Here is a 23,135-nt window from a genome sequence, read left to right on the forward strand (position 1 = left end):
TAGTTGAGTCATAAATGGCTAGTGATCGAGATAAACTGAAAATGTTGTAAGAGAAAGCTAGAAACTTCGATTCTCTTTGTAACTAAAGGACTTGTTGGCAGAATGGATAACATTTGAATAATGGCTTTGTTACTAATAGCCATGTTAGATCGTAAATAAAGAGACCCTTTTGATTAATTTTAAAATTCATTTGGGTTTGTCAGCAACGTAGGGTTCGAAGCCCTCCTGTAGATTACTAACAGTGAGAATTCGTGCACCGGAAAATAGTCTTTTCTGCCGTCCACATCCACCGTAATTTTGGCGAAATTGAAATTATTCGCGGAGGAAATGAAACCTAGTTTCCTGGTCTTCCTGGTGCAAATCTTCTCTCCTTATCATGGGAGCTGTGTTCAAAAGCAGATTAAAGCCCTGGCCAAAAGGACGCGCATGTAGGCGCATGTTGAACTTACGTAGGGACTTGCGTTAAGTGGTCAAACGGGCTCGCAACTTTCCTGGAAAGAACACGCAAGTCGCAAAAAGTTCCCCTTTTAAGGCTTCGGGATTAGTATTTCACAGGCTAAAAGGTTGCTATGACAAAGAATGGACGTCACTCAACTTGCGTCGGGTGGCCTTGCGTCGACTTACGTGCAAATTTGATCTCGAGCAAAGTCGCAAGTCAACGCAAGTACACGCAAGGCCTGGGGTCAGGAAATGGTCAGGAAAAAACGTTTTCCCTATGAACAAGAAAAATTTTTTGAAAACTTATCAGTCATAATGAATGGGTGGAAAGGAGGGATGCCAGGGCAGGCTACAAGCCGTTACTATTTCTGTTATTTATTTGGTTAGGGAAATTTTATTTTTATCCAGGGAAAGTCAGAAAAAAGCATTGCTCTGGCCCTCTAGTTTTGTCTCTAACTCAAATCCTTACATTGTGGGTAACAAATCAAGTTTGGAATTCAAGACGGAATTGATAAATTTATCAGAATTATTATTATGTTTACATCTTTGGCTTTTTCACAATTTTCTTCCCATCGTATTACAGTCCCAGTGTTGTCACCCAATAGTCCGAGCACGCCTTCCGTGCCTATCTTGGGAAACACCTGGCACCTTCAGTTTACAGGGCTTGGCTCTGTAAAATGCCAACACAACTGAGAATAAGACACGTTGTGCATTTAAAACACGGCGATGAATTTCAAGCGCCTGAAGACACATGGTCTGTTTTTCCTTGGGTATTTTAGTGATATCACAAAGGACTTCAAGAGTCAACTTCTTGAAAACTATTAACGAATTTCATTTGAAATACCTGCGCTTTTCACATTCCATGATTTACGACTGAGTGCGTGCTTTACTCGATATTTTTAAGCGACGACGTATTCTGTGACGTCATCGCTTTAAGTCAGCGTGCTGCATTCCTTTGGATAGTGATTTTTCACTTATTCCGCCGCGCCTATGTCTGTTGCACTTATGTCGCGCACGATTTATCCCTCTGTGGAAGCGAAATGCATTCTGGGAGTTAGTAATTCGCTATGATTTATACAGTGTCGGATAAATTTGCGCTCACTGGCAAACTCATAATAAGAACATATCGTCCATACATACAAATTCAGATAGACAAGCAATCGCACACGCGATAGCCGAAGGGTCTACATAAAATTTACGGCTTGGTGGCGCAGTTGTACTTTTGCCAGTCTTGAAGTGAATTGAATGAGCATTGTCTGAATTGAATGAGCACTGTGAGAGCACTGTATGAGCATTGTATGAGCACTGAAATCTACGGTTTACAGTAGTGATAATGAAGTCAGGGTACGATTTATTTGCAGTTTTCAGTTTTTTATGAAGTTTTGGAAATGTGCTGTTTTATATTTTCTGTCAACGAAAGAGTGGTTGTGATTAAACAATCGATAATCGTTTCGTCAGGGTAAAGACAATACTAATGTTCATTGATGACAGTTACACGGTTGAAACAACAAATTAATTTTCGGCGTTGCCAAATATCTTAAAAGATAATAAGGTGTCGATTTCAAAGAGAGAAGCTTTTCCTTTGCTGCTCTCCTTTGCTGTTTGTAGGATCAGCGGAGTGCCTTTTATTTCAGCTTTTAAACTAAGATTTGGTGGTGGATTTTGGTTTATACAGTGTCGGATGTATGAGCATTGTAGTAGCACTGAAATATACGGTTTACAGTAGTGATAATTTGCGATAATGGTTTTGTCAGTGGAAAAACAATACGAACTTTCACTGATAAGAGGTATACTGTTAAAACATCAAATTAATTTCCGGTGAGGTAATTGGCTTTGCCAAATGTCTTTAAAGATAAGATGTATTGTAACGTACCCTTATTAGGTATAAGGGAACGCTGTTGATGTACTTTAAATAACACTTTTCACTTTATCCGCAGAGATGCAAGTTGATTTTGCAGCATTTAATTTCTTTGAAAGAGTTTACAATTCTCAATGTCACGCTGACGAAAGAGGAAATATGTATTGTTAGTAGCGTAATGCTTTATTTAAAAGCGATGACGTATTGTAAACAAAACCAAAAGTTAATGTAAGAAATTTGAAAAATACACTGTAACAGAAATTCCTTTATTATGTATTGGAAATTTAGTTATTAATCTTTCTTTTGGGTTGGTACATTTCGCTGACCCCTAGCACATGGACTAACACGAAGGACCTAGACTACGAGTAGTCCCTCTGTCGCTTCGTCCGTCGTGCGTGACGCGAAAGAAAACCGCGAAAAAAAATGGCCGCGCGAAATCCTGGACAAGGGTAACGAAGGCTCTGGGAACGAGATTGTAATCAATAAGGAAAGAAATCACAGGTATTCGTGATGCGCAGAACGTGTGCGCAGTAACAAAAGTAGGCTCCGCAATGGCGGAAAGCATACCGAAAGAAACCATCTCTGAATTTCTAACAGCTGCACGACGAGGACACGAAGACGAACTCAGAAAACTGCTTAACAAAGCCCCCAACCTTGTGAACTGTTCCAATGACCAAGGACAAACGGCCTTGATGCTCGCAAGTACATTTAATCATGTGAAGTGCTGCGAGGTTTTGTTCGAGTCAAATGTAGATGTCAACAAACAAGATTGTGCTGGTAATACACCTCTGCACTTTGCTCGCGACATTACTGTAGCTCAAGGACTTGTTGAACGAGGAGCCAGTGTATCCTGGAAGAATGTGCTAGGTCGTTGGCCTTTACACGAAGCCTGCGTTTGGGGCGAAATGCAGGTATTTGAAGAACTGCTATCTAAGTTTTGTGGCAGAATTTCCGAAGTAAAAGATAAAGAAGGAACAACGCTTCTTCATTTAGCAACTATTTCCAAGATAGAGGAAAGTAGGATTGACAAAATCAACTTGCTGCTGTCCCTTGGAGCAGACGTAAATGAAGTAAACTTATGTGGAAGGCCAGCGATTGCCATGGCGTGCAAGAATAGTGATGAACGCGTGGCAAGATACCTTGTTCAACATGGGGCAGACCCGAATCTGTCTGACTTCTTTGGCCATAATGCCCTACATTCCTGCTTCCTGGACTACCCGCTTGCAGTGTTAGACTTCGGTGTCTTTAGGCCGAAAAGCGGTTTACTGAAATTATTAGCTCCCTTAATGGCAGATGTAAATGTAACCACTGCTACAGGAATGACCGCCTTACACCTTGCTGCCCAGAGAGTCAAGGCGGATGACATCTGCATTATTCTTGAGGTTGGGGCGAATCCTCTAACTTGTGACAATCTTGGGAGGACACCTCTCCATTTCAGCATGTTCAACCCCTTCCCTGAAGTTTTTCAAGTAATGTTTGATTACTGTAAGAAAGGGTCAGATTCTCTTCCAACTGATGATCTTGGAAGATCTGTACTTCATTATGCTGCCGCATGTGCCTCACCAGAAGTGTTTGATGCAAGCATAACATGCGTAACGGAATCCTATCAACTGGCACCTGAGATAAATTTGCACGATGACTATGGTAGGTCACCACTTGATTATTTCTTCATGCATGGAAGAAGAGAGGAGGTTGTCCTTGAAAGCCTTCTACAAAATGGTGCTAAAGTCAATGACCTTCCAGCACTGATCATGGCTACTTACTCAACACAGCTGAAAAAGTCCCCAGAAGAAAATGGTGATGTTGAAACGCAACCACAGTCCAGAAATGAAACTGATTTGACTTCTTCAGAAAATTTATTATCTAGTTGTCTTCAAAAAATCATTGTCACAGATAGTGAAAGTGTTGAGCCAGCAAATCTACGACCTATTGCAGACAACAGAGAATTTCTTGAACAAGTGGCTTTGCTAACAACTGAAAGCAAAGATCATAAAGACATCAGAGAACAAATGAATTTGACTTGTGAAACATTCATGACAACCCTGAGTCAAGAGGTTGAGAAGCGAGATCCTCGTTTCACAATTGATGTTATTCCAAGTGGCAGCAGCTATGAAAACACGAAATTAACAACCGGCAATTCTATCTCCGATTTTGATTACATGACTAGCCTAACGTCGTTCAACAAAATAGTGACAGCTGTTGAATCAGTGGAATTTCCTAAAGGTTACATCATGCTTAAGCTTATTAAACATCCCGAGATCACAACTGATTTAGATTTTAATGAGTTCTTTCATGATGGATATTTGATTGGACAAAAGGTTTCCGAACGTCTTTGTCAACTTATTCTTGAAGTGCTCAACGATTCCACTGTTTGGAAGGAAAATGCCCATATGTATTTCTTTGGTAAAGATCCAGTCTGCACCTGGGGTGATGGAAGCCCAGCAATCAAGCTCAGTCTCAGATGGACAGGGGCTACGAGCATGCCCTCTAAGAGCATATCCTGCGATGTAGTTCCATCTTTGCACATTCCTGGGTGGTGGCCTTCATTTGCTCGTCAGGCATCAGTTGTATTGAAACCTAACGTTAAAGCCGGATGCTATGTTGTTTTGAAACAGCCCGACGTTCCTTTCTATGGAGTGGCTAAGTTTGGGAATCCAGAGTGTTTCTTGAGAGTGTCATTTTCTCCAGCTGAATTTGAGATATTCAGAAATACGTCTGAGGATGTGCGAAAGAGTTTCGTTGTTGCCAAAGCATTGTCGAAAAGAGTGGTCAAAGTTCCAGGCAAACTAGTTAATGTACCCGTGAAAGGAGTGCAAATTCAGAGTAACAATTTGATTTCTACCTACTTGTTAAAGAATGCTTTGTTTCATACACTGGAATGCTTCTTGGAAGAAAGCACTCAAGATCAAGACCAACTGGAGTACTTGGTTTGTGGGGTTTTCAAAAGGTTGTTTGAGTACACAAAACACAACTACTTTCCAGCCTTCTTTGTACCACAGCAAGATCTCATTCACACTCATAAAACAGACAATTTCTCAACGATTGCAAGATTTGTTGCCTCTCAGGCTCTGTACTACAGTGTGGACAAGAAAGAGCAGAAGCACAGTTTTGAGAAGATGAAGGTCATGCTCCCAGCTGAAAAAGGAAAAGTGTATGAGGATCTGCACCGTAGTGACAAAAGCGTAAGATATTTCCTACGGGGAAATGAAGGAAACTCCTGATGTACATCTCCAGGGTTGCTACAAATGTTCGCATTGCAGGAAGAATGAGTGCAAAACAAAGGTGAAAATTTTGTGATGAATGAAGTAACATAATGCTGTGTCATAATAACTATTAGAAAGCTTAAGTAACCAAGGTCTTCGATGCATTCATGTTCTTTGAAACAATGCTGTTATTATCCCTTTTTTTGTAATTTGCCTTATCTGTCTGAACTAATTAGGAGCTGAATTTGCAGATACAGCATTCAAGTAAGGGAATGGTCTGTGGTAGAAGTTTCAGACAATATCGGCAACTGACTTTAGGAAACCAAGCACCTGGACCATACATCTTATTATGAAGCCTAGCTTTTGTTATTTCGTAGTTGGTACATAATACCCCTTCTCCAGGACTGTTGCTGTACCTGAACATTTTCTGAAGTTCCTTTGTGGTGTATTATTGTGCTACGCAACTTAAAAGTTCTGTGCATTTAAGGCTTCCAGGCATCTCTCTGGAGTAGCTTAATGCCAACTGCTCTGCAATGTTGGAATTTCCAAAGTGCACATTTTTTATTCTGAATCAAATGTTAAAATGAGGTTAAAATTAAATGAGAGCAGTGATGATGACTGCAAGCTAATTCCTATTTGATCTTTCTAAGCAGCTAGCAGAAATGTACCAATTTTGTTTGTTGCCTGATTCACTGTTAAGTAAAGATCTTGAAATTCAGTGAATAATTTCACTGTTGTTTTCCTTCATAAACATAAGCATTGATCCATTAAGGGAAACCCTTTTCTTTGCAAACCAGTCTTTCCAAGGGTAAAAATGTTGCCCAGTTGAAAAAAGTTTCATAATTCAAGTTTGAAATTCTAACTAGGCTGACTTAAGTTAAGTTGAAGTAAAAAAAAAAATACTAAGTCAACTTTTGTGTGGAAAGTTCCTATGTGCTCTGAAATGTTTTGCTTGCTGTTTTTGTTGGGTAGAAATGCTATTTATGGAAAGTGAGCAGGGGATGATGAGGGAAAAGGGGCACTGCCAAACTTACAGCCTGCAGTCTGACAATGATGTGCAAATTAGGTTATGTTATGGCATAACAGCTCCCAATGAAGGATATCTGGAAATGAATAGTGTGCATTTACATTTGTACCTATAATCATGTTTCCAGAGTGTACTCAAATCATCACTTTTATACATTCCAGGTCTATGTAAGTGTGAAAAATATATGCCTAAAAACTGAAGTCACCACATTGCTTTTATGGTGAAAGAGAATGGGAGCCACACCCACAATATGCATTATTGTTGTATTATCAAAGCCTGTTTTAACATGTGATCAAACATCTCTGCCACTTTTATTGGGATCCTTCAATCCCAACTGTAAGACTCGCTGGTAGAAATTCTATCTGCTGCATTTGAGTTGCCAACACAATCCATGAGAGTATTTAATTCTCTAACTACCAATTGAGTCATTGAGAGAGATCAGTCACTCAATGAGTACATTTGTTGAAAATTAGTTATGTACTTAATTGTGCAGGAATGGGGAACCTTTGTCCTGTTATGTAAAACTATTTGAAAGTGCTGGGGCATTTTTTGACCTATTGATGTAAGGCAACTTTGGAATCCCGGTAAATGGATTCTAGAAGATAATTGTACGCAAAAGGTGTCAATAAAAAAGCCGTACCTTATTTCCATGGTGTGTTTCTTGCTTCCTGAGTGGTTATTTTCCTGATTTAACCCGATTTAAGCGATTTATTGTTTTCCGTCTTTCCACTCAAGGAGAGAACAAGGCGATACACTGGAATTCTGGACAGCCCACTGAACGAAGCCAAAAATTCCAGGCTAAAATAGCTCCACGGCCATAAATCCACCGCAGAATCCAATTACAAAGGTGTAACTTCCATTTCAACTATCTAGCCTCGCAATTGCAACCCCCGCGAGCGACACCATGGGGCAGTTTGTTTCTCCAATGAAACGGTAAAACGATGAGATGCCTGGACGAGGCCTACTCCGGGACCTTAAGTCGTTGTAACTTAAGGTGACTTTGGGCGATTTAAGGTGACTTTAGGCGACTTAAGCAAAATTGGCAGAAAAAACATAGCGACTTAAGGCGATTTTAGGCGACTTAAGGCAATTTTAGGCGACTTAAGGCAATTTTAGGCGACTTGAGGAGACTTTGTCACTCGAGTGATAAAAATTTAAACTTAGCAACAGTCTCTCCATATATCTCTTGCAATAAACCAATATTGTACCAATACTGGTACGTAATTAAGTCACCACTGTCTCAATATTCAGGGCCGGGTTGTTCAAAGCCTGATAAAACTAACCCAGGATTAGAGAGAATTTTGATTATTTTCAGTGTTGTAACTTTTCAGTCCAGTTTTCTGTTTATGTTGTTTGTCTTTTAGTTTTGAGTTTGATTCATCTTAAACTACACAACCATAAGCAGTGAAAGATATTTCTATACAAAAAAATTTATTACTTCTTTTAACTTTTAATCCTGGGTTAACGCTAACCGACTTTCGGACAACCCGAACCGGATTTCAAACCATTTTAAAAGAAATTCTATTAAAGAAAGAATTACCACAACACTGAACAGTTACTATTATAATAAGAATAATAACTTACAAAAAATACCAGCAAGGTAGCATGAATATTAGTGAAGATATCACAATAAAAATCAATATCAAACAAAACTAATAATATATTCTCAGTGATAAAAATTTTAAATTTAAGATATCTTGATTTAATTTGAAATATTTGTATATTTTTCATAAATTATTCAAACAATAGGGAAATTAAAATTAATTTAGCTTATTTACATGCATTTATTTTAGAATGCTTCCCAAATTATAAAAATGGTTATCTTGGTAGACTTATCTACCATATTTTTAGCATCTCCCCTGTCAGTTTTGGCATGGGAGTTTAGCAAATGGCACGGCTTTCCCAAGTTGCTCAGTCCTTTTCAGGGACCCAATCGATTTGCTGCTCTCCTGCCTCACTCAGACAAAACATCCCAATACCATAATAAGTACCGCATGCTAAGTTCCATTTCACCGACTACTTGTCTGGCGCCAGAAAACTTTCATGACCCAGTTTATAGACACTATTCGCTATTCGCGACTATTCGCTATTCGCTACTCTGGTTTTTCAGACACCCCGCAAGGCCTGGCCAAACGGAGTCGGGAGTTGACCCAAGTTTTCAACTTCTTGCGAGTCCGTTTGGCCAGGTCTTAAAGCTACCTGTTCCGATACGAAGTCAAAAATTACTTCAAATACGACCTGAAACTGACATCAAACTTTGTCTCAAATTTATTTGTCTTTCAGGACGCGCCGCGGTGGACCTACAATCTTGGACAAAATAAATAGAACATCTGGACCACCCCCCCCCCCCCCCGTCCAAAATGGCGCGTTTTTGCTCCTTCGCGCCTTCATCTGCTTTGAGGGGGAAGAGGTTAATTGTTCCTTTTTATTCTGTCCAAGATTGTAGGCTCAATTTCCGCCGCTCGCTGAAGTCCGCATGCCTCTCCGAGAAGAGAGGCTCATTTCCCGAAACAGCGGCTGGTAATCGAGCCTAGGGTGGATCATTTGACTGACTTTTGAGGGGAGGAGACTGGGTTGTTTTGAAAAAATATATATACATTCTTTTTTACAAAACAACGTGTAATTTTGGAGCTGAGGCTGAACGTTCTTATGTTTTGTTTTTTTGCAATTTGAGGCTGAAAAAGTCCTTAAGACGGTTCTTAAATTTTCATGGTATACAAGGTCAACTACGGCCTTGCATACGGCGGCTGCGCCCGCAGTACGAGCGACAGTCAAAACTGAGCTGTCCTTCCGAAACGACACGATAATAGCCTTTTTCTTCGCAACTAAGAAAAATAAAGACAATGCTCAAGTTGCTTTGGCCTCTTCTAATAGTTAACTTGAGAATTTCGGGTTTAATTTGACGAGGAACAGCATATTTTGTTCAAAACAACACAACTATTATCTTACCTCACGACACCCCGTGGGGGGGGGGGGGAACTCCCATATGGAATGGACGGGGATGCTCGTCGTCTCGCTTAGGGATGTAAATTTCGGATTTTGGTCTCGCTTAGGGTGTTCTGGGCAAAATGTCATTATTTTTAGCCGTCAAGGTCTCGTTAAGGGTTGCACGCGAAGAAATAACAAAACAGAAAAAATTTTGATTCTTTATATTCACTCAACTCATATAAAGAAATTCGCCACCATTAAAAGTCACTGCACTTTTTATTTGTCTGTTTTATAAACTGGTCTCTTTTAGGGGTCTGCATAAGCTTCGGCCACGCCCAGATTGGTCTCTTTTAGGGGTTAAATTCAAAATTTCCGACGAGCATCCCCGTCCACTCCATATGGGAGTCCCCCCCCCCCCCCTACCCGGGCACGACACTCGACGATCTACGAGCGAGTTGCCATGCTGGACGCCGGCGATCCATTTTAGCGCCAAATTAGAAACTTGGAGGTCCAAAATGTTGCATACTTTTCACTTTTTCAATATGATAAGGGTTTTGGAATTGTAAATTACTTCTCGCGAATATTTCAATAATGCGATCTCCAGTGAGAAAAGTTGCCTGATTTCAAAACCCTTCCTTGCCGTTCCTGTTAAACTTACATTGACGTCAGGACAGCGGTTGAAGTTTTTCTCGCCGGCTGAATCCTGCTGAATCCTGATGGTCAATTCAAATTTCAGGCGCGCAAGCCGTACGCAAGGAACTTGATAATACTTCAGACTTTTAGTACCACCTGTCATGACTTTGATGGTGTGGAAGTTATTTTGGAACAGTCATAAATAAGAATCTGCTGATTGTTACAAACGGAGATGTGTGTCATGCCCTAAGTAAACCATTGTTAATGTTATACAAAACATGCTCTTAAGTATTCACTGTATTTGGGTTAATTTTACATTTTTGTTACCTCTTTTTTATGCTTGTCATTTAATGCATATAGATTAGCAAAATATAAAAACGTTCTTAATCGACTCTCAGCCTGAGGAATGTTCTTAATACGTTCTTTTAAAAATGTTGGTTAATCTCAGCCTCAACATTCTTAAAAAAAAAAGGTCCTTATATAAAAAAAAATAGTGTATCCTGCGAGCATAGTTTTACCAAAATATTCATGCGCCCGACCACTACCGAAAAAAAATTCACGCACGTTCAGCGAGCCGAAAAAAGCTCAGGTCACACGGGGAAAATATCTTGCATAAACATGTCCCGAGAAAAAAAATTCCTAGTGCATGTAAGGGTTGAAAAAATCATGCCCATACCAAATCAACTTCTCCAAAGTCAAACGATCCACTCCTTGGAGGCAATTTTTTAATTCTGCTTCTGAACCAATGCAAGTATATGACATGAGCGCTGTTTTGGAGATCGCGTGACTGACAAGACATATGATCTGGCTGATGTTATGATGTTATGAAGTTTGCTAATTGACGGTTCATTACAACTCCGGTGTTATCTGCGTTTCGGTGTGATATTCTGCACGACATTTTGAACGCAGCGTTGAACTGAAAACATGTCCGCTGGAAGACTTATAGCAATTGCTGTCGATCCGAGTGACTACAGTGAAAAGGCATTTGACTGTGAGTTTTAACTATTTTAATTTACATGCCTAAACGATCTTTTGCAATATATATATACCGGTCTTCAAATTAACAACCCGGCCATTGTGCCAGAAGTATAGTTTACAGCTCTGTGATACGACTCTTTTAAAATCAATTTTTTTTCGCCTTAATTGACTGAAATTAACATCTATTATAAAATCCATTTTGAAATTGAACAGAATTTATTAATTTATCTCGCGAAGTTCGGGCCTGTCGGTCCGCGCGTGAGAAACAGCACGCGTGTTTTCCTCGAAGCAAATTTGTGGTTTAAAACACAATTAATAAACCAAGAAATACTCTACCAAAAATACTCTACCAGCTCATCAATATTTCCGACACCCAAAATTAAACCATGTAAGAATTTGTTGAATTATTATTGAATTTGGTCCTGTTCGTGTAAAAATAAAAACAGCCTTTCTTTTCTTTAAAATGATCCCATATAATATAGCCAAACTGTTCATAATTTTGTTAATAATTAGCTTTTATTTGTTTATAAAGGGTTCATGGCAAATGTCTACCACGAAGGAGATCGATTGGTGGTCATTCATTCGCATGAACTTCACCCTCCGGTTATGCCTCGTAAGTACAATTTATCATGTGGGTGTGGTGGCAAGGGGGTGGCAGGGAGGAGGACAAGGGAATAGCGGTGATGTCTAGTATAAACTATCTCAAATTTGAATATTTCTAGTTCTTTTATCCCTCCCAAATAATTCTAATCAACATCATCAGCTACCGTCCTGTGGCTTTCTTGTTGCATTGCCTTCAGTGAAATTTGCCAAGACATACGTCATTCCTGAATGCAAGGTAATTCTTTCTAAATTTGATTCTGTCAGTGGTTGCTGAAAAACCATGCCATGTCTATTGCTCAAAATAGATTGACAATTTTTTTGTACTTTTCTAAGGAAGGGTGGGGCCCAATGTGGAGTGGCATGCTCTTTCTAAGGAAAACATCTAAAACCCAAAAATGCATACTCCTAGTATTACAACAAAGAGAGTCAATAGAATCTTGTATCATCTTTTTTTCAGACATGATTGCTACTGAGGAATGGAAGCGAGAGGTTATAAAACATGAAAATATCATTAAAGAACTAGAGAAAAAATATGAGAAAAAATGCAAAACCTTGAAGGTACACACAGGTTTATGTTTTGACTATTGTCATACAAATACTGATATGACAGCAGTTCAGCTTACTCATGATATCAAAATATGTAGTAAAAATATATATATATTAGTTTAGCTTATTACCTAAACATCATATCAAACGTATTTTATTTGGAACTTGATAATGTGATCTTTTTCTCCTTCTAGCTGTCAGCAAAGATTGTCATCGAGTCTGGCCCCCTGGACAAGAGATTTGTAAAGTGGCCAAAAGGGAAGGAGCCACTTTCATTGTGTTGGGCAGTCGTGGTGCAGGAACTGTGCGTCGCACCATATTAGGAAGTGTCAGTGACTATGTTATTCACCATGCTCACATACCAGTGGTAGTGGTACCAAAGGAGTAGGACAAACACACTCTTCACTACCCTGCTAAGAAGAGAGTAAAGAGGCAGTAAATTTAAATATTATAACAGTGTTGTCATAGAATTTTTTTATACTCATTTGAAATTTGTTCAAAATTAAAGATGGAAAATAGGAAAAAGTGAGAGTACAATGATGTTTTAGAGCAGTCATAATTACATAAATATGTATTTCTGGCATTTAATTAAATATACTTTATTTAATATAATCACTGGAAATTAAGTTATCCCAATTTTCAGTGAAATTGATAATTCAGTTTTACACATTTTTTGACTGTGAGATTGTATTGATTTTGTTCAGCGACTGTCGTATGCAAAAAAAAAAAAAAAAGAAAAGAAAAAATAGCCACGGTGAAATATTTAGAATTACAGTCAAATTATCCCCGTCAACTAGTCCCCACGTGTCATTTATCTTTACGTGTAAAATGTCACGCATTCTGTCACGGCTCAGTGCGCGATTGGGTGGAAAGGAAACACTTGTTATTGGCTGTTCATTTTCGAGTGTTAGCTTGACTGAAATCATGGCGGGTACAGAAGGCAGAGTTGTATGTATAGCTGTGGATGGAAGCGAACACAGTGAGAAAGCGTTTGACTGTAAGTAAGGAAATAACGTATTTTATGAAAATATAGCGTTCACTTTACTCCTAATACTGCAGGAGGTAAATCGAGCCAATTTCATGTAGACTTGCGTTCCGTCCAGGCGGGTTGTGATGAGTTCGTGCGTGAGATTTTATCTTATTTTTGAGAAAATGGCGACATTCGTTCGACGAGTCATTACCCTACATGAAAAGCAAAGAGTAAGTACACAGTGATACGTTGAAAGATGCGCTGATTTCTACGATTCTAGCGATCTTTGTTTTATATTTGCGTTCGTGCGTTTGCCTGGACGTCACACAACTGTCAGCGTGCTCAGCAAATGCATGATCACGAGCATGTTGTTATGTCTAAATGGCAGCGATAATTTTTTTTTTGTCATTACCAACAGGGAAATGCGCATTGTTTTAAAAAAATTAAGACATCTTAATTATTAAAGATAGCGTGAATTCAGCAGCAGTTTGTGAGAAGAGTTGTTGGCATGGCGTCACTTCTCACGCCTCCTTCATGCCCAACAACGGCACTTGCATTAATTAGCTTAAATTGATTTAGCCCTCTTTTGTCCTTTATAGATGCGCTTATTCACAACTGTTTACTGCAGTGGACGAATTAAATTTCATTGAATATTACAGAATTATCGCTCGATCGAGATCTATTTTCTTTTTGCATTTGATGAAAGGCGATTAAACAGAGAAGTAGATGTAATCGATCCCCCGGCGACTGCTGTCTTTCGCAAAAAGAGCCCAAATATTTTGTTTTCATTACAGCAGCAAATACATGGTAACAATGTAGTCACAAGTGCTGCTCTTTCGTTATGATGATTGACCATTGCTCCCGCGAATTGAAGAGACAACTCCTCGTGAAAGTTCACGAGATCTCCATCTCATTGCCCATACAAGACCCCGGCCAGTGCTTTTAAAAATTTGGCTTGCCAAGACAACCACACCCCCCAACAGCTGACAATATCACAAATTATTCAGGTTTTTTTGACTGGCTATCAAAATTAATCACGGTTTGGCTTGGCTCAAAATTAGTTTGAGTAATCAGATGGTGACGAGTGAAATTAGGAAATAATTTAAACGCATTTTGTGGCAAATTCTAATAATAATTTTCCGAGCCCTAAGGTGAGGAAAATAATTAGAATTTAGACAAAATGCAAGTGAAATTATTTCTTATAATTTTCACAAATATACCATTTGATTACCTTGTTTATTTTATTGTGAAATTTTGCGCCAAACATAATACTATGGCAATTTTGTAATTTCACCTGTGAAAGTAAAATTTAATGTTGAAATTTTGTGCCAAAAAATCAAGGAGTAATTTGTCACTTATGATATTATACTCATGAATCCTGTGGCCTGAGAAGCAATAGCAAGCATGAGTTGATTCCTAGCCAATAAACTACAAAACCAAATTATAGCGGAACTTCGGGCCACTGAGTGAAACACCATACTCATAGGAACCCTTGAGAATTGCTTTTCACATCGTGGCTCATCATTCTCATCATCATCATAGCATCATGCTTTTCTCTTCATAGCTAGCAGCATTAATTGCTTGTGACCGACGTAAACAACGACAATAAGGTCAAACCACATGCTGGTCATACTCCAGCTTAAAGCTAGGTTGACTGAGACATCCAGTCTTGGTTTATAGCGTACATCTTTGACATTAGACATCCTTGTTATGGTCATCCGTGTTATGGTATCTGCTGACCAGTATCACGTTACCATATTGGGAAATCAAGGTTAGAGCTCATCGAGGTTACATGTTTTTTAGAAGTTGACTGCTGCCCAAGTATGTAAGGTTTTCGATTGGATCAGCTTCTAATAAGCCAGGTTAACTTATTATAATCAGGGTCAGGTTCTTTGGAAGCTGGTTAACGCTAACCCAGGATTAAAAGTTAACCGAAGTGTAAATTTTTCGTGCTCATATATGTTTTGTGTAGTTTGAGATTATTCAAAGTCAAGGCTCCCCTTGATGCAAACACCATAAACAAAAAACCTCACTCAATCTGCAAAGTTACATGTAAAAAGCAAAGTTTGATGCTTTTAGGATGAACAGAGACCAAGTTATAGACCTGTCTCTAATGTTGAGACAGTGTCCCCCAAAACCACATAAACTCTTAAAATTTTTTATGATTTCTGTGATACTCTTAAAAATGGGCAAACATACGTGATTTTCATCTCAGCTTCTTTCAAACGGGGTTGAATGACAAGATTTTACAGTTGTCACAAAACTGATAAAAAATTTTAAGAGTTTATATGGTTTTGGGGGATACTTTCTCAACATTAGAAATGTTTCTCTGACAGGTTTTGAACCATGTTTCAAGGTCTATAACTTGGTCTCTGTTTACCCTATTAAAGCATCAAACTTGGTCAAATGACTAATCTCAACGCGATCTTTCAATATGTGTTGGTGTCAGTTAATTGATTGGTTAAAATTTGAAACTCGCCCCAGTTCCCTGCACAATTTTGAAATGGTCTATGCTGTTGTGTCTCCCAAAGATCTGAGCATTCATCCAATTTGTTAAACAAATTGTCTGTCTAAATTGCTCCTGATAATAAAATTGACATGACTGACCAATGGACTGACAGGCCAACAGGCCAACACTGATTGATTAACGGATGGAAAGTTAATTATGTCTAGTTGACGTGTTGACTGGCAGACAGACCAACAGTTTGTTCAAACAACCAACTGAAAAGTTCCTTAAAAAACACAACTACAGAAACTTTGCCTAATTTACCTATGGTCGGATAATGCAATATGGTGACAACTCAGAAAAGCTTGATAAACTAAAGGTAACTAGAATTTTCTGCCTTGTTGCTGTGCACAATATGCAATCATTGCAGTCAGGTACCGGTATCTAATGTACTTCAGTAAAATATTTGTCCACTTTCATTTGCAGGGTATAAAAAAGAAATATATCACCAAGGAGATCGCCTGGTTGTTGTTCACTCCCACGAGTTGCACCCTCCTGCATTACCTCGTAAGTGCATTCATTAGTTAGTCTTTTATTGTCAGTGTCTGTTTGTTTTTGTTTCATTTTTTCTTCTTTCAGTTGTTCACTCATTCAGTCATAAGTCAATCGTTACAAGGCATAAAGTTTATGTCTCTTCTGAGGAGTAATGGCAATTAGAAGAGGGATTCATTTTTTTTTTTTTGCTTCCCCCCTATAAGCTACAGACATATGTACACATGTTTGTGCTTTTATTTGTTAGCTCTCCCCTTTGTTTCTTCTTTTGTGGATTCATGTTTCATTAATTCGTTCCAATCAGTGATTCATGTGGTCTTCCACTCATTCAGTCATTATTCTTGTCTCTTGTTCTTTCTTCACTCATTCTGTCTTGTTCACCTAATCATTCATTTACTCATCCTTCCTTTCATTCATTCATTCACTCACATGCTCGCTCACTTGTTTGTGATGACCATTCAATATTTCACGTACTCCTTTTTCCTCATTACTCGCAGATGCCATGGCCACAGAGGAGTGGAAGAAGGAAGTGCAAAAACATGAAAAGTACATCAAGGATTTGGAAGACAAATTTAAAAGCAAGTGTGAGGAAATGCAGGTAGTGAATCATGATTACACTAAGAAAAACATTCATGGATTTTATTTCCCTAAAGACCCTTGAAATGCCTTCAGTTGATATTCAGTTCAGAGGCTGAGTAATTAGAACAACAGTTACTTTAAACTTCTCGGGAAAACAAAGCTTAGTTTTCTCTGGAGTCAGTCTTTAAAAGCCTGCGTCACAGCTGCTACCCATCATAGGTCCCAGGGGCGGCGGGGGGGGGGGGGGTACTACCATATATGGGCTATATAGGTATGTGCCGCTGTGAAGGGTATGGTTTTCAAGTAGTTTCCTGTAGCACAGGGTATATAAATCAGAGTGTTTGGGTCTAGAATAGGGTATCATTTTTCACGAAACTGACTAGTTGGTTGAAGATTTTATCTAAACTAAGGAAACCAGGAATTGCCACTCAAAAATTATTTAAAAAATGAAATCAGCAAGTTAGAATTTTTGCAACTCAGCCTCAACAGCATCGATAGATGACTATCATAAAACACTACTGGATTTTATTAACTGTCAAAAATCAGGATTCAGATGGAAATAGGTGGTTTTAATACTGGTTACTCTAGTATAGGGTAGCAAAATTCAGCTGAACTAGCTCTGGTATAGGCTAAGGGTTCCAGGGTCCCAGCGGCACATCCCCACCCAGAAATTCCTAAAGTACCCTCCCCCCCCCCCCCAGGTTAATTTTCTGTCTGCAATGCAGGCTAGTCATTAATTGCATTCTTTGCAGTTTATCAGGTTTCTTTACTTTTTGTCCACACACATTCTTCCCACTTGGGGTTGTTTACTTATTTTCTGTGCTTGGCTTGGTTCATGTCACTCATCAAACTATCAATAACATCTTTACATGTAGTAAGTAGCGGGGGAAAGGGTACCCCCTTTGAAGGACTATATAGGTATGTGCAGTACCAAAGGGTATGGTTTTTCAGCCGTTTTGGTCTGAACTAGTATGTAGATTTTAGCTCTTTTGATTTGAAATTATAAAGTATAGTTTGTGCACTATGGTCTTGAATTGGGTGTGTTTGATAGGAACTGAGTATTGTTTAGTAGCTCCATGTCTGAAATAGGATATCACATTTTGGGTCAGGTATGAAAAAGGGGGAAGAAATTGCAGATTGTGGTCTTAAACTGGTTAAGGGTTTCAGGAAACTCGCCACACACCCTCACCTGTTTTATTTTTCTGGGAGTAAGTCCCCCCCCCCCCCCCTAGGCTTGATTTCCGCGCTCTCTCGTGATCTCGTGAGTCCTTTCCCGAATAGCGGCTGGTAATCGAACCTACCCCACCCCCACTTTCTGGTAGTAATTAACTTCCAGTTGTGACCATTTTGTCTGGAACAACCTTGCCAGGTTTCAGCCAAAATTATCATCCAAGGTGGTCATCCAGGGGAACACGTCTGTAAAGTCGCCAGCAAGGAGGGTGCAACCCTAATCGTGTGTGGCAGCCGGGGAATGGGCACTGTTCGTCGCACCATATTAGGAAGTACCAGTGATTACATCATACATCATGCTCACGTGCCTGTGGTGGTAGTACCCAAGGAGAAGAAACATAGCCCCCACCCCTCCCCTAAAGCTGACAAGAAGCATTGATAAAGCAGCAAAGATTTGCCCGGGAGGTGAAAGCCGATTGAGTTTGCCTTTCACAAAGTGCACTTATATAATGGTATCCTATTTCATTTGCGTAATCAGTTTGTTTGTAGTGGGTGAAATGATAAAGAAATAAACGATTTATGATCGTTTACCTGTGGGCTTGTATTCAGCATTCCTTTTTTCCGTTTTTTCCATGTGCAAATACGTTACAGTGTTTATGTGATGTTAGAAGTTTTCGAACGAAACGTTTTGCAATATTCAGAGAGCTCTCAAAAGCGTACAAGCGAGACCTAATCACGGTTTTGGAAGCAATCTTGACTGATGGGCCCCTGACGGTAGCCAACAGTGTCAGAAATTACAGTGTTTGTATGGGAATCTGATCGCAAATAAGTTTCTTAAATATTGAATTTTGAACAATTTATGAATAGCAAAGTTAAGAAACTAAACAAAGGATAGCAATGACCAAATATGAGGCATGTAGCTGTGCTAGAAAGTGTCCGGAAGCGTTTTTGATTTTCCACACACTTGTCTACGACTTTTTTCTGCGAACTTTGCATTGTACGCGAATTATGGTAAAGTTCGCGACACTTTGCGGGAAAAAAAATTGTAGACAAATGTGTAGAGTATTGAACTGGACTCATTCCAGCACAGCTATATCCCTGAAATTCGGTTAATGCAATCCTTTGTCGAGTATCTCAACTCTTGTTCATAAATTCTTCAGAATTAGATTTGTAAGAAAATTATGTCATGGGATTCCCATACAAACACTGTAATTCCTGATGCGTGTTGTCTGCCCGTCAAGATGGCTTCCAATACAAAACCGTTTCAGTTAACGTCTAGTTCCCAGAGGCTGGCCATTTTAATATTGATGAACCCTTGTCAGGCGATGAGGAAATACTCTATGGCTACTTTTGAAGGGATCTTATACACACAGCGTGATAATTGTCGAAGGACACCTGTGAAGTTACTTAAAATACCCGGTTTTGTTTTGTTTTGCTTTTAGCTTTCCGTTATTGCACAGCAAAATGGGGCTTGTTTTTCAGATCGTTCGAATATTAAAGTAACACGGCGTTGGCGAGACTGCGAGAACATCAACGCCACTGTGAAAACTGATGTGGAACTAGTAACGTATTGAAAAAGGGGTAAGGTTCTAATCATATTTAGTTCGATACTTCTACCGTTTGTTTTTATTTTTATGTCGGTTTATGAGTTAAAAACGGTTTCCCGCTGTCAGAAAATTGCATGCATAGATGCCAAGTTTAATTGGTATGGTAATTGTGTTCTGGTGTTTATTTGAACAGAACAATACAATTCAGCAAGTGATAATATTTTGCTTGGCAGCCCAGTTTCCACTTTATATAATGTTTGAGAAACAAATTCAATGTAGGTGAAAACTAAATTTTCAATTTCTGAAAACGGCTGTCATTGAAAAACGCTTTTTAAATTCATTCTGCAATGAAAACAGCTCTGATGGAGTCCCATTTTATAAGTTAGTTACTTATTTGTTTGTTTGTTTGTTTACATATTTTATTTATTTTTTATTTATTTATCTATCTTTTTATCTATCTATTTATTTTAAGCTTTTTAAGATTCACAAACTTAAGTACGTTCGATTTTCACTTATTTGCCTTTTCTGGAAAATAAAGCTTGAAATACAAATTTGAACAAAAACTGCATCGATTATTTTACCAAAACGGACGGCATACAGACGAAAATTCATATTGTTTGCTTTTTTCTCGTTTGCTGTGTTAATTATGAATACGACTGTTTCCTGGGAAGAAAATACCATCTGCTACCTCTAGACATGCAAAACTGAGTCAAATCAAGCCGAAATTGCCCAAATGAAATTGCGTTCCGAGAGAAGAAAAATAATGGCTGTGAACCATTTTAACACAATGAAGTGTGATTTCAACATAATGCTGTATTGTTGAAGCGAATTGGAAACGTGTCAAATTGTTCTGTTGCACCGGTCGCCGATTTTCAAACAAAATATTCGTTTATTCATTTTCTTCCTTGCTTTGTCAATTTAAGTTATCTTATTTACGCAAGTACTGTGTTAGAATGTAAAATGTTTTGAATTTGCGGGCACTACAGTTTAATTGCTTTCATTTTCACGTTGTGAGCTTTCATGGAAAACTGTGCATCGTTTTTCTCTGAGTATTACTTAATCTGAGGTAGACTTCGAGGTATTTATATATTTCTGGCGGAAGATGTTTATCGCAGGAAGCTGAAGCCTATTTTTCCTGAAAGGATTTTTAACGCGCAGCTGTTGAAACATACGTGGACGGAAGAGGAAACAGTCACCCCTTGAGGAAACTATAGTGTTTGGACACCGTCAACGGTGAAGTTGAAAATTAACAACGAAAGGAATGAGAGAATTGAAGTTATTTAACTTAGCCACGCAAAGAAAGAACTGACTTTTTGGAGGACTCTTAAGGAGGGCAACTTAATACGCAAGAATGAGTGGAGAGTCTGGCCTGAGTTTGGCCTCTTCAAACCAAACTACAAACCAAAGCAATACTTTTATAGTGAATCTTGTTTACTCTCGTACAGAGTTAGCATCTGGATGTACACTGGCGATTCTCAGTCCAATAACTGTGACTACAAACGTTTTACTGCTCACAGCCATCTTCAAAGATCCACTGAAATATTTCAAGAAACCAACGCGTTATTTTGTCCTCGGTCTTTCCGGGGCGGATTTGTTATGCGGCTTGTTTGTGGAACCGTTTTTCGCCTTGTACTATTTCGGCCGTTTCTTCAGGGCAAGCGGTGAATTTCAAGCCATTTCACGGACGCTTTTTCTGATCGGCTCGGTTATTTCGACGGCGTCGTTAAATGCTTCATTCGTCATGGTACTCATGTTATCCGCCGCACAGTTCATCGCCATTGAATATCCTTACAGATACAAGACTTGGATCAAAAAGAAGTTTGTGCTGCCGTCGGTTTTAGCAACCTGGTTTTATTTCATTTTGTTCAGCCTGTTGTCTATCCTAGGCGTTGATAGAGACTTATTTTTCAAACTGAATTTAACCATCCACGCCTCACTGATCTCGGTGATTCTCGCAATTCTTCAAATCTTGACCTACAAGGCCTTCAGAGTACACTCCGAGCATCAAAAGATCAAGAGTATTGCCTCGTCATTATCGCGGTCTTCGCAAATTGATTCCCCACAGAATGGCAACGGAAGAAAGTTGCTAATGAAAAAATCTTTTCGCTGTCGCGGGCTTGACAGACATTTTATGGTTATGACATTCTACCTGTCTGCTATCCTACTCTTTTCAGCTTTCCCACATATTGGCGTGTTTTATGCCTTTTTGTACAAACAGCCACAGAGCATGTCAGAAGAACTAAATCTGAACGTTTTATTAAGAATAACCGATCTTTTGCTTTTTGTCAAGGTTGCGGCAGATGCGTTCATATTTGCATGGCGACTTCCGACTTACAGAAAATCGTTAGACTTTTTAATAACTGGAAAACTACCACAACTTGAAACAGGCGTGTAAGTTAGTTTTAAAATGACGTCGATTACTCTCAACTGGAGCAGCTTTTGAAAAAAAAAAGGAAGAAGAAGAAGCTCGTAGGCCACGTTCGATACATCAAAATTCTTGCATGGCTCCGAGGCTTTCAGGACAAACTTCTATATATGGCAGTGCCGGTTTTCTTTGTTTGGGAATTGAGGGACAAAAGAAACTAGAAAAATTGGCAATTTTGTCCTGAAATTCTCGGAGCCATGTTAGAATATTGATATATCGAACGTGGCCAATTGTCGCATTTGTAATTAACGAACAGATTACACTGATTAAAAAAAATTATGTATTTGGTTGTGATTTTTAGTTTCACGGTTCGGCGCATGGCTAAGCTTTGACGTGATCATCAAGTTACCTAAATTTTTCGCTCCTTTACTGCCAACTTGAAGTTCACCAATATATGACGTAATCGCAGACGATATTTGGGCAAGCATTATAGGGCCCCGTGCACTCTACCCCTGGAGGGCCAGTACAAAACGTGGACCCCTCCACCTAAACCCCCTTTTGGACCCCCATCTGGGCCTAATCTGGACCTCGAATCTGGATCCTATCTGGACGGACAATACCACGGATTAACACAGAAAATGCCGAATTAAGTATTGAACCACGAATTTATTATTCGGGCCGAATATTTTAATCTGGACGAACGCCCGAGTTTTGTATTCGCATCCGACTGGTTCGTAAACAAAGGAAATGATTGCAAAAGGAATTCTTATGAGAAATGACACTTTCACGACTTAACTTTCAAAGGAAAATTTCCCGCAAAAGTCATTAGGGACCTTAACGTTGAATTACAAGCACGAAATTGAGTACGGATAAGAGACTGAGTACGGGTACGATTTTCAAATTCAGCTAAATTCCAAACCAGCGATGTTTCCAGAGCCTTCGCTCTTTATGTTGGTTTTAGGTAGAGAAGGTAGCTCATGGGATGAGGCACTCTGTCTCGTACTCAAATATCAAGTGCCCTGTTAACTCGCTTTGATTGCTTTATCTCGCGTTACTGTTTGCACATGCGCCGAGCCGTGAAACCATTGACCATCCCTTGTCAACTCGTAGATTCCACAGGATTTCGTTGTTGTCTTTTCCGTATTTTCGTGTTTATTTTTTCTTTGAAAACTGAGAAGCAACATGGATAGTACTGAAAATTCTGGAAGACAACAATTAAGCCGCAAGTGTTTCACATAAACTTAGATCTTTGTCAAGTTGAAGTTGATATTTACCGCCGTAGCGAGTTGGTG

At 39.1% G+C, this 23,135-nt stretch overlaps 3 protein-coding genes and 1 pseudogene across 4 annotated transcripts; all 4 read left to right on the top strand.

The window, feature by feature from the left end:
* Positions 1–2,400: 2,400 nt before the first annotated feature.
* Positions 2,401–8,128, top strand: LOC145488311 (uncharacterized). The gene is made up of 2 exons (XM_081467150.1): positions 2,401–5,578; positions 5,736–8,128. The coding sequence occupies exon 1, from the start codon at positions 2,848–2,850 to the stop codon at positions 5,515–5,517; it is 2,670 nt and encodes an 889-aa protein (XP_081323276.1). The 5' UTR covers positions 2,401–2,847; the 3' UTR covers positions 5,518–5,578; positions 5,736–8,128.
* Positions 8,129–10,597: 2,469 nt separating this feature from the next.
* LOC145488317 (universal stress protein in QAH/OAS sulfhydrylase 3'region-like) lies at positions 10,598–13,214 on the top strand (annotated as a pseudogene). Its single transcript, XR_014049494.1, has 4 exons — positions 10,598–11,078; positions 11,598–11,678; positions 12,126–12,226; positions 12,409–13,214. The product of XR_014049494.1 is annotated as a universal stress protein in QAH/OAS sulfhydrylase 3'region-like (transcript).
* LOC145488315 (universal stress protein in QAH/OAS sulfhydrylase 3'region-like) lies at positions 12,929–18,519 on the top strand. The gene is made up of 4 exons (XM_081467154.1): positions 12,929–13,211; positions 16,117–16,197; positions 16,680–16,780; positions 18,131–18,519. The coding sequence occupies exons 1-4, from the start codon at positions 12,929–12,931 to the stop codon at positions 18,368–18,370; spliced, it is 705 nt and encodes a 234-aa protein (XP_081323280.1). The 3' UTR covers positions 18,371–18,519.
* Positions 18,520–18,610: 91 nt separating this feature from the next.
* LOC145488314 (uncharacterized) lies at positions 18,611–23,068 on the top strand. Its single transcript, XM_081467153.1, has 2 exons — positions 18,611–19,512; positions 20,621–23,068. The coding sequence occupies exon 2, from the start codon at positions 20,830–20,832 to the stop codon at positions 21,871–21,873; it is 1,044 nt and encodes a 347-aa protein (XP_081323279.1). The 5' UTR covers positions 18,611–19,512; positions 20,621–20,829; the 3' UTR covers positions 21,874–23,068.
* Positions 23,069–23,135: the final 67 nt, after the last annotated feature.

The sequence above is a fragment of the Orbicella franksi genome, chromosome 5, assembly GCF_964199315.1.
Source record: "Orbicella franksi chromosome 5, jaOrbFran1.1, whole genome shotgun sequence".
NCBI lineage: Eukaryota > Metazoa > Cnidaria > Anthozoa > Scleractinia > Merulinidae > Orbicella > Orbicella franksi.

Coding starts and splice junctions, on each gene's coding strand:
- LOC145488311 (XM_081467150.1), top strand. CDS start 2,848: ATGGCGGAAAGCATACCGAAAGAAACCATCTCTGAATTTCTAACAGCT.
- LOC145488315 (XM_081467154.1), top strand. CDS start 12,929: ATGCAAAAAAAAAAAAAAAAGAAAAGAAAAAATAGCCACGGTGAAATA. Junction 13,212..16,116: donor CAGTGAGAAAGCGTTTGACT/GTAAGTAAGGAA, acceptor TTTCATTTGCAG/GGTATAAAAAAGAAATATAT. Junction 16,198..16,679: donor GCACCCTCCTGCATTACCTC/GTAAGTGCATTC, acceptor CATTACTCGCAG/ATGCCATGGCCACAGAGGAG.
- LOC145488314 (XM_081467153.1), top strand. CDS start 20,830: ATGAGTGGAGAGTCTGGCCTGAGTTTGGCCTCTTCAAACCAAACTACA.